The following is a 12,040-nucleotide window of genomic DNA, read 5'->3' as shown; positions in this document are numbered from 1 at the left end:
ATAGTTGGTGCATTGCATCAAAACAATATTATGCAATATTAATACTATTACTTAAGAAAAAGATCAGAATGTTTCCACCACTGTCATTTTCTGGGTGTATTGTTATTGTTTCACTTTGCAGCAGATGGTGTAATTAGAGGCATCACAACCAGAAAAGAGAGTAAAAAGTTAGTTATTACACCTCCTTTGCTGAATTATACCATTACTTGCATGACTGAAAGTCTTTACAGATGTATTATGCAGTTTTATTTGTACTTTCAGTAATGGTATTGAGTTGTGTGTCTTGTGGGGCACAATTGCAGGAACTTGAACAAAAATGTGCAGAAGTCAGGCCCGTACATCTATGCCCATTGTAGCAACATCTTATTTGCACAACTGAAAAGTCAGTTAGACTTTTTTAAGTCATAAATAGCAATGTTCAAACAGCAATCTGTCATATTTCTGTTTTGAATGAAAAAAGAAGAGACAAAGACATTACTTTTAATCTTTTAATTCTCTTTAATTCAAAGCCTTTCCTTTTACAAAGCCAAGATTACTTATTGTAACAGTGCTTTGTTAATGTCAGAAGCAGAATTCACCTTTTAGAGGATTCTCCCTTAAGAGAGGAACTCACATTAAATCACAAAGCCATAATGATATCATACAACAGAGCACACTCCAAGATAAAAAAGTATTTTTGAGGTAGCCACACATCTGACTGGACAGCATCAGTATTTATCTTTGAACTGACCCACTGGGCATTTTTTAAGGCCTTTTCACAACACACATAAACAACAGCAAGGCACAGGAGACAGTCAGGGTCAAATGTCACCCCATATGTAAACTAGACACATATGGAGGCTTTTACATTTGTGAGCAGACATTTTAGGGGCAGCTCCTTCACATCCCGAGCAGTCACAATGCAAAGCACAGAAAAATAACCAGCACCTGCAAACTAAAACCTGCCCGTCAATCAATAATTCCATAAGTAAGCTTTAGATCACAGAACCAAGATGTAACATAAATGACAGAGACAAAGATAAAAAAAAAAAAGGTCTGAGAGGAAGTTCAATTCTATTCTGCTACAGTAATTTGTGGTAAAAACCATGGTACTGAATAGCAATTAAAATGACGTGCACAGCTAAAAATAATGATCATTTACCCAAAACTCACTGGCAGCAACTGGCTTAACTCTGGTGAAAAAAACAGGCAATTTAACTGAGAGCTCAAGGAAAGGCCACTGCTGCAATGCTACACAGTGTTCAGTTAGTTTCCTACAACTAGCTAAGACATAGAGATCCAAGTTTCCCACAGAGGGAGAAGTTTCTTGAGGGTGCACAGGTTGCTGAATCAGACCATTCAATGCTAAACCGTCTACTGAAACTAATCAAACTGAAGCCACGTTAAGTGGTGTGGTCTGTCCTGTTGACTCAGCAGTCAGGAAAACGCTGATCTACATGGTGAAATAGAAGAAAATCCAATAAAAAAAAAGCCGTAAAACAGAGCATTTACACCTGGGAGTGGCACCATCACGGACAGACTGAATGAATCTGCAGCAGTTAGTTTAACAAGTCAGAACAAACCAAAGTTCAGGAAAATAAAGCATAACTCACCTATAAATCATACCTCACATACAGAATTACAAGTATTAGTAGGAAAAATAGATTCAAATGGATGTGAGTATGTTTGCAAAGCTACATTACGAGTTAAAGTGACTGCAAATAAAAATAAAAACAATGAGACAAACAAAAAAAAGGAAAGTGCTACGGAAATAAAAACTTTTAGGCCCAATTCTGACTGAACTGAGTGTCAAACTTCATCAAATCAAATTCTCAGGTAAAATAAGCAGCTATATCTGATTCGATGAAGAGACCAACAGAAAGCTTTAATCATGGAATGACATTTAGAGCTGCACAAATTTGAAAAAAAAAAAAGAAGTAAAACTCGGATTTTGCAATTTGGTCTTGAAATGTTTCCCACTGTAAAGATAAACTGCAGGTTTTCTACATAGTTTGATTAAATACGTTCCATAAATGAGTGTCTCTGTGAAGTTAAAGCTCCACTAGGCATCAAACACAGATGTGTAACTCATCACATTAAATTGATGCAATAGAAAAGATCTAATGCTGGTCTTCTCTGTGTCTTTGATGTTTGCGAGACTCTTTCCTTATGCAGCATTTAACACAGTATTTGTTCAGTTCTTTAAAAGCAATATTAATGAATATACAATACAAATTGTATACTAGCTTTGTTTTCCAACAGAAGATCTTCTGTTTCATGCAACCGGAGAATTTCTACACTTTAAAATTGCAATGCTCAATATTTTCTCAAATAATTGTGTAGCCACAATACAATTATGACAAACCTATAACATGAATTACCTACATCAATGAACCTGAGATCTGTAAAATAACATTGCACAGCCTGGGGCCAGATCTCAGAGGGGTGGATTTGTGGTTTCCTGTCAGAACTGGGCCAACAAACTGGGGGAATATGAGCTGGAACCAACCCGTTCCCTGATTTAAATAACCTTTGTAAAAGAAGGCAAATTTACAACTTCTTATAAAGAAAAAGGACTCACGAAACAATTCAACATCAAATGTGAAACAGAACAGTTAAGCTTCAGAGCAGCTGGGAAAATAATATCTGGAGGAAATTAACACAGTTTACTGCTACAACTTTCTACATAAACCATAATGTATCGTGTACATTAATCATTTATAGACATTCAGGTGCAAACACCCTGATAATCTGTCGACTGCAACATATTGTGAATGGAGGTTACATCAACAGAAATACAACTTTTGGGTTTTGATAATAAATTCGGCTTTGAATCTCGGTGAAACTCAAAGAAATGTAAGAATGAAACATTAAGAAAGTCAAACAATGTAGAGGACATTTAATAGTTTCCCCAGATGTGACTTCTATAACCATTTCTAACCCTAACCCTATAAGGTGCAATAATAGTAGTCACATCTGGGGTTATAGTGTGAAATATCTGCCACATTACAGACCCTCTGCAGAAACTGTATGTGAAAAAAAGCAGTAATGTCACTGTTTGTTTTCTCTGTGAACTTTAAAATCTGCCAGTTTGAACTCAGAAATCAAGTTTAATGTTCCTTGAAGTGGGTTAAAAGTTTATTCTATCTTGTGACCTTGGACTTGAGACTCCCATTTTATCTTCTTTTATCTTCATTGGGAGACATTAAGGGTGTTTTCACACCTACAGTTTGTTTGCTTTGGTCCAAATCAGTGGATGAATTGTTACTTTGTTACATTTTCCCTTTGGTTCGGTTTGGTTTCACACAGCAAAATTTCAAGTGAACCAAAATGTATCAACAAAAGCCGTGTGGGAGCTGTCACTGCGTTCACTGGTCAGAAGTCTTGTGGGGTGGAGGCGGAGAAAGGAGTTTGTTTTTCAGAAACAGCAGATAGGCTACAACATTTATAAAGGACTTGATTTTCCTTTTCGCCTTTGTAAAACAGAAAATAAATCTAATGTATGAACTGTAGCACTCAGGAATACGAAGTTGTACTTGGTAGACGATGTACTTGGTGGATTAGTAAAATGATCTTTCAACATATTTTCTATCAGCAATAAAGTGTACGACTGTTATTACTGAAAGAAACAGCGTCTCTCTCTCTCTCTCTCTCCTCGCCTCTGTGGTGCTGAAAGACGCAGCAGCAGCTACTGTTCAACTGTTTTCTTATTCTTATAATTCATATTCATATTCATAAGAATAATAATAAATAAAAGTTAAATCAAGTGCTTTATAAATGGTTAATCTGTGGTTTCTGACAATGAAAACTATTTATGTTTTTCATTTTTTTCACATTGGTGCCCCCCAGCACAGCAATAGGCTGGTGCTCCAAGACACTCACCCAATATATGGATAATCCGGCTCAGTCGTTTGGGCCATACACCGAGCGAAAATATGCAAGCAGAATGGCACACGTGAACGCACTTCAAGGCAACACCTAGAGAGCAATGTGCTGCCTTCAGTCGGCTGAAGAGGAGAAGGGAGCAGAATGCACAGCGCAGCTGGCTACAGGAGATGGTTTAATCCAAAACATGCGCAGTTGGGTCAGATCTAGGTCAGATCATGTTCATACCACAAATGAACTTTAACAGAGTTTATTTGTAACCGGACCGAGACCACCTCTTCAACAAGGTCTTGGTCCGGTTGTTTTGGTCTGCACCCAAATGCGATTGCTGTGTTCACACCAAACGAACTGCACCAAGGGTGCAAACGAACCAGGGTTCAATTCAACCAAACTAAACAAGGCAGGTTTGAAAGCACCCTAAAACATAACTGAATCAGGCCTAGCAAAACAAGACGCAAAAATCTAGACAGAGAGAGACAAACACTGAAAACATCCTATACACTGAAATTTCCATTATGTCCAAGTCAAGACAATAATAAAAAAAAAGAAGAAGAAGAAGAAGTTTGGCTACTTGTGGTTAAGTGCAATTTCTCTTGTGTGGTGAGGGCTGGAGAGGCTGGTTGGCATCAAGAGGTCACTTAGTGGAAGTGCTGCTGGCAGTGGATCTTCTCCTCAGCCTGGTCCAGAAGCTCCAGCATCTCCTGGATGACCGCCTGCAGCGCACGGCCCAGGTCTTCCCCACTGTAAGGCTTTCCGAGAGGAGGCACATGGACGAAGGCAGAGCGGCCGTGACTCAGATACAGAGACGTGTAATATGTGAAATCGCAGAGATACCTGTTAAGGAAGAGAGCACGGCATCAAGTGAACGCTGCGTTTTGGATCCAAGAAACAGAACAAACAATAAAAGCTGTTTACTGGACACATCAGTGTTTTACTGATGCATTTATTGATGCATTTGGAAGGATTTACCAATGCATCAATCACTTATTCTCCACCTTATCCATTCTGCACATACATTTATTCATATGGTTCCTTGTAATGATGAACATATGACTATAAATTCATGGCACACACAATAAAATCTCAGGCCATTATTGTAAGTGAAAGTAAAGGCCCGTTTACGCTGTGTGGTTTTGGACTGTCTGAGACAAAAACTGACAGCTGTGAGAGAAACATGGTAAAATTTTTGGTTGTCAATCCAAAAGTAAGGGTCTCTGGCACAACTTCACCTACTTCCAAGGTGCATGGAGAAAGGAAAGAACAACTTAAGTTGTTCTTCATACTACAAGTGTTGCTGGAGTTCTCACCTCTCTGGTTGTCAATCCAAATCAGTGGTTCTAGATCGAACTGCAGTAAAATTCTGACAGTGTCAGAAATTTGAGACCAAATTCTCACAATGTGACTGCTGTTACAACCCACATCTACAAACAAACCAATCAGAATACGACATGAAATGACACAGAATATACTGGCCAGTGTGACATTTCACAAGTGCAGTTCTTTGAATAAAGTTTAGGGAGAAACACACTTGTTCACCTTAATACATCCATGATGCACACAAATCATGGATGGAGGTGAAACAAAAAAGAAGAAGTTTGTGTGACTTTTGTTTGTTTGGCTGCATTTTCATAACATCAGAGCGGCACAGATGGATGACGCGCCTCTGCTTTCATAAACTTTACATCGTAGTGCTACGATTCACCACACATCCAGCATACAATCTGACAGCCTCAAATTGATATTGTACAGTCTGACACAGATTGTGATTTTATCATAGGCCTCTCCCACAATGTAACATGCAATAAACTTAAAACATTGTTGTTGTCTCAGTCCACAGGCGCCTTAAATCTCCGCATGTCTGCACTAGAGGTAAACAGTGCAGCTTCACAGCCAGAGCTCAGAGCTTGACATGAGTTGGTATTCTTAATTTTAACATTTTTACCAAAGCAAGACCAGTTGAGCATTCCTCTACTGATACTGTGACTAACTACATCTTTAGTTGATGAGGCAGATAATGTCTCAACATTTACAGTCATAGCAACAAGTACACTGTATGGTCTGTAACAGATCTCCATGTTAACCAGAGCAGTATGTGCATCAGCTGTATAGACAGTAATAAAACCATGATAGTGACCCAGGTTTTACTAATATACTGTTTGTATGAAACTGCTCATAGGCAATATATTCAATGGGCAATAAAGTCCAACATGATAAAAACATATTATTGCCCTCAGTAATTGAATCAATAAGAGGTAGTAAATTAAGGCATTTATATCATTTCAAATAAAAGTCAAATTAACATATACTGTAAGTAGATATTAAAGACATTATTATTATTAATAATAACTAGTAGTAATAACTAAAAACAAAAATTAGGGGTAGGATATATAATCAGTAAACAAATTGTGATGTATTTGAGATACAGTGCATCATCTACACACTTTGGATTTTACAAAGAAATTTGCTATTTTGACTTTTCTGTTCGATTTATAGCAACTAATATAGATGTACAATTTGGAGATATGTGACTTTAGTGCCCTCCAGTGGTAGTATTGGCAGACAGCAGCGCACGTCTCATCTCTCATGTTTCAATGTGCACATGTTGAACAGATTTTAGTTCCTATGTGACAGAAGGGAACTCTTACTCTCCTCCTGGCTTCAAGAGCAGTTTCACCTCCACTGTCTTTAAAATTCTGTCAAAATGTTCTCCGTTCAACATGTTGAGTAAATACTGATTCATTCCTGCTTTTATGCATTTTCATGTCTCTACCCGTCAACAGTTGAAGCATCCTCAGATATGAAGATCTGAGTCTAACTGAAAAAACAAAACAAAATTACCTTCCAGCGTCTTTGGAGACAGACACTGATACTCCCAGCCCGGAGGCGGTCACTCTCTTGCAGACTGATTCCATGTCAATAACCGAGTCGATACAGTCCGGGCCTCCCACAATGCAACACGCCGAATCAGGACAGAAGCTGCTGTTGTCCAGGCCCTTGTAGCCATGATTTCTGCCACACTTCTCCAACGTGACGGTGGTGGCCATACCTGAGACTCCGACATGAACTACCAACTGAAAAAGAAAATGAAACAATGAAAACACAAGTCAGAATTAATAAATTCTTGCTGTTCAACAGCTGTGACTATGACTTCTCTGCTTGTTTGAACATGAAGTGCCTTTAAAGGACCTGTGACTATTTTAACTGAACCACAAATAGACTTATATTTCACACAAAACACAGATCTGAAACCAAGAACTACTAAACCAGAGACAAAAGTACCTTTTTGCAACCCAATTTACAAAAAACACATTTAGAGAGTTTGCATCAGAGCCACACTTAAGCCATTCATTTGTTACATAATGTGATAACTGTATGTCATTTAATTCAGCGCAGCATGTGTTTCTCATTTGTCACATTACCTGTTCTTAGAAGGTGTCAGATCTGATTAAAACTAAAAATTTGCATTTTACAGATCTGAGGTCAGTGGCATTAAAACCGTATCTAAACTTGAACTGAGCTAGACATGAGCTACTGTATTGCACTTTTAAACATGGAACAATAATAAAAGGTTAGGGACATCTGGCAATGTTTTAAAGCCCCATGCTCTCTTACCTGTGGATGATACTGCTTCCATAATGACGGAACCAAACTCTGGACTTTCTGGTACTCTACAGGAACCTCGTATACATGCAAGTCCACCTCACTGCCCAGTCCAAGCTTCTTTAGCTCCTGTAAGGACAAGCAACATCAGTGTTAAAATCCTTGTTTTGCATTTAAAACAGCCATTTGTTGTTTGTTTTTCTCTTGAGCATCTTACAGTGATGTCAGCACAGTTTTAGCATGTGGTCCCTTGCTTTCTATAAGATGTGGGTGGAACCAGATCTATTCTCTATCCATAGCCAAATGATACAGGACTCAATAATACAGATTACATGCATGCTAAATGTGATAAGGCGTGTTCTTTTGTGCAAATATCTGTAACTGTTTCTATGATAATGAACTAAACATCTTTGGGTTGTGGACCGAAAGACATTTGAGTACATCACTTGGGAAACTGTGATCCAAATTTTTCACCATTTTCTGACATTTTATAGATCAAACGACTAATCTATTCATCAAGAAAATAATCGACAGATTAATAGATAATAAAAATAATCATTAGTTGCAGCCCTGCTTCGGTGTACTAAGGCAAAAAATGTATTATGTTAAAATCAAACAATATTTTCAATCCAAAATAATTCAAATCCAATGATAATGTACACAAATAAAAATATAATTATTCAGAACTGATGATGAGACAGACGTCTCTCAGCAGCGCTATCATTCTCAAATAAAACAATTTTATGCCAAAATGCAATTTTTTGCATCATTTGTATTATGGAAACTAAAAATCCAAAACTCAACCTTCTGTAGAAAAAGAAACAGTATCAGAAAAACATGAAATAAAAGATCACAATCACATACATTACAAGTAAGACAAATCTGTGTCAAATTCACAGCTAGTAGACCAACACCTCCCCCAATCTCCCTGCAGGACAAATAGCCCCTGACACTGACCCCCACTTGTATTGAAAAGAGGCTTGTTTGACCACGTCTGTGACCCTGACACAAAGCGGCCTTTTGTTTGCCTTTAATATCCTTATCAAGTTCGTCTAGACACCCTGACAACCACCGTCGTCCCCCACATGCAGTTTCCCCCAGCAGGACACAAACACCCTCCGGCACACTGCTGCACAGTGTGAAGCAGGAGGGCAGCTAGCAGAACGTCATGTAGCCGTCATACAAACAGGTACAAAAAGTCACACCGGCTACTATTTTATTACTAACAGCTCAACATGAAGACTATTTATGGCTCCGTGTAGATGATGATACAGACCATCACAGCTAAAAACATACCACATTTAATGATGAGCTTATGGAAATTTAGCATTTTGGACAAGATTGGAAGGATTTGTTTGGGCTCTGATGTGAATTTAATTACCAACAAACCCATTTTAAACTCAAAACTCTAAACTGTTTCACTTAAGAACTTGCTTGTAATAATTTCTGTCCAGGTCACATTTAATAAAAAAGAAAAAACTTGGACTTCATGAATGTGTATTATAACAGCAACAGAGGGGTAAAACACACCTGCACTGCTACCCAGCTGGCGTTGACGGTGTGCTCTCCAAATGGCCCAAAACCTGCAAAACATGTCAGTTATTTCAGCTGCTGTAATAATACTGTTCTGTACCGATTCTGTCCAGCTGCTTTCATACTACACAGTATTTCATAATATGGGGTTTGTTTGGTTTCTACACAGGAGGAGAAACTTACTGGTGTGACTAATAATTTAACTGCACTTTTTCTTGCATTTATAATATAAACAGTATACCAGTATACCTTTCAATTTGGATTTTTTAATAAATATAAAAGAAAGGCTGCTGCTTAAGATTTTCTGTTTGTGTTCTGCGGTGCTCCACTGTGCTGCTCTCCTTGAATGACCAAAATAAAATCAATCACTATCACTATGACCTACAAAATCGCAGCAGCAGACGATGGACATTCACACAGGCTTGTTTATATAGGGATCTATAGCTGATCCCCCTCCACCACCCTTCCTAGGGTCAGCGGGGTCCCTGGGGGTTGGGTGGAGGGAGGATCTGTCTGTCTGACAGGCTGCTGAAAAGGAGCAGAGCGAGGGGTCGGCAGCTGCCAGCCGGCCTGCTATTGTGAGGGTGCTGTTCCCAGGCAGTCTACGCATCCTCCATCAGCTGGGACGGCAAGGTTTTGCACGCCTTTGTGTCTGAAAACACCAAGTCACTGCCTCTGTTACTTCTGTTCAGAATACATGGTGAAAACTGCTGCTTGTGCACTCAGAAAATATCATATGTTGGATACACCTTAATAACAATAGGTAATAAGTAAGCTGGCCAAGTATTGTTGTGTATTTTGATAGTCAATTAATCGCTTTGAGTCATTTTTTAAGAAGAAAATTTCCAAATTCTATGATTCCAGTTTCTCAAATGTGAATATTTTCTGGCTTCTTTAGTCTTCTATAGCAGTAAACTGAATATCTTTCAGTTATGGACTGTTGGTCGGGACAAAACAAGACATTTGAGAACATCACCTCGGGTCGTGGGAAACAGTGATCAACATTTTTCACTATATTCTGACATTTTAAGGCCCAAACAACTAATCGATTAATTGAGAAAATAATCGTCAGATTAATCGATAATGAAAATAATCTGTAGTTGCAGCCCTAAAGACAGATCTGTCCCAACACGTAGCAGAAAACAACAGTTCTAGGCCGAGACTTTCATATCATAATGCAATGACATGTAATCGGAAAGGAAATTTAATGAATGACTTTCAATACAGTATAGAAACATTCATAGAGAAACACAGTTGGGTGGTTGTGGTATTTACTTATAATAACTTTGTCCAGCTCGATAATGACACCATGTCTGGAAAGCTGCCTGATGTTGGGGACCAGTCAAACTGTTTGACAGTGGGTGAAACTCACAATACAAAAGCCATGAGGAATAAACACCCCAGACAGTCTTCCTTTGTCAGAAAAGTTCAAGATAAAAGTGTGTTTATTGGAGAGGGAGGTAATATTAAAATATTTTTTATAGATGTGGGAACCTTTCTCCTTGTTACATTGTTGCTCTGTCTTTTATGGACATTATACATGCCTGGAGTTTATGTGAAAGTAGCTTGGAAATCATTTGGTATTCTGATAATCATGTAAATATCTAAGACCACTTTGATTTGATCTATGAATGTATTTGTGAATCAGTTGATGACATTAATTAACTTCCTGACACATAAACCTATTCAATAACGAATCGCATAATTCATCCTTCCTATGAAGAAACTCTGTCAACATTAAATTTCTAAAGAATGCTATTAGATATTTAATTTCGTACATATGTTGAACCTGCATCTATCACATTATATTGTTTTATTTGGCCTTTCAAGAGAGACATATGAAACACGAAATAATCTCTTTAACAAGCCTGTCAGTTGACTCTGATTACATAATAAATACCTAAATACAAAAGTGTGTCGTTATAAAATTATAAGCTAAACGTTTCTGTCAACAGTCCACAACTGCAGCGTAGTGAAGCAGTAACCGCCTGACGCCATTAACGTTAGCAGCTGTCATCAACAGAACTTTTCCACCACTTCAAACCGTTGTTCCGTCTGTCGGGAGAAACGACGACAACAGCAGCAAAAAAAACAACAACAAGACAAACCTGTAACGACCACAGTCCGTTTACTGTTGTCCATCTCCCGTCCGGTTAAAAAAAAAGGATCCGTTGCTTATTTTTTTCAGGGTCTTTATTATGTACCAGGACCATGAAGTGAGTCCGACACCCCTCCGCAGCTGACGGATCCTTCTGCCAAACTACACAATCCAAACACCGCTCCTTCTCTCTGTAGGCTGCGTGAGACGTGACGTGATTACGTCAGCAACGAGGCGTTGATGAGGTATGGAGGCTCAAAAAAGACACGTTAGATAGCTAAATAAATAAATAAATAACGTATTCCATGCCTCCAAGAACCCCAATCATCAGTTGATTCACTTCTTCAATGCAGTCCAGTACAAGCTTGTGTATTTTCATTTTGACGTTGTCAGAGAGGTGACACTTATACTTTATGTTTATTATTGGGGTAATAGTGGGTGGTGGTGGTGGTGTATTGGAGTGCATTATATTGAAAAGTGTTTCTAATATTTTGTCCACCCCATTAACACACATAAGGTATATTTTTTAATATGATGCAATCCAGTACACTACCACTCATTATGGGCTCAGTAATAAATATAAAGACATTTATTACATTTTTGGCAATGTCAAAATGAAAATGTATACGCTTTGTAAAAGTAGAATTTATGGCAGAGCTGTTGTATTGGATTACATTAGATTGCACAGGTGTTTCTAATAAAGCGTTCGGTGAGTGTATGTTATTGGTGAAAACAAATGTCTGATACCATAAGAAAACATTTAAGCCTAAATGTTTTTATTTCACGGAGCGCACAATGAGCGCACAATTTATTAACGGATGCAAGGGATTTACCATATCTTTTTCAACCAAATGACTCCACGGAGGCTCCTATATGAAATTAGATTAGTGTCTTAATAATTGAACAAAATCTCCCAAGAATCAAACAAAACTACTTAATTGAGAG

The 12,040-nt window shown here is 38.1% G+C and overlaps 1 protein-coding gene across 1 annotated transcript; it reads right to left on the bottom strand.

Annotated features, from left to right (window-relative positions):
* Window positions 1-474: 474 nt before the first annotated feature.
* Window positions 475-11,271, bottom strand: LOC121900523 (pyroglutamyl-peptidase 1-like). Its single transcript, XM_042416938.1, has 5 exons — window positions 11,106-11,271; window positions 8,995-9,047; window positions 7,477-7,593; window positions 6,703-6,935; window positions 475-4,698 (listed from the first exon to the last, which is right to left on the bottom strand). The coding sequence occupies exons 1-5, from the start codon at window positions 11,137-11,139 to the stop codon at window positions 4,503-4,505; spliced, it is 633 nt and encodes a 210-aa protein (XP_042272872.1). The 5' UTR covers window positions 11,140-11,271; the 3' UTR covers window positions 475-4,502.
* Window positions 11,272-12,040: the final 769 nt, after the last annotated feature.

The sequence above is a fragment of the Thunnus maccoyii genome, chromosome 7, assembly GCF_910596095.1.
Source record: "Thunnus maccoyii chromosome 7, fThuMac1.1, whole genome shotgun sequence".
Classification (NCBI taxonomy): domain Eukaryota; kingdom Metazoa; phylum Chordata; class Actinopteri; order Scombriformes; family Scombridae; genus Thunnus; species Thunnus maccoyii.
Note: the sequence above shows the minus strand (reverse complement) of the source record. Positions and strands in the feature narration are given on the sequence as shown.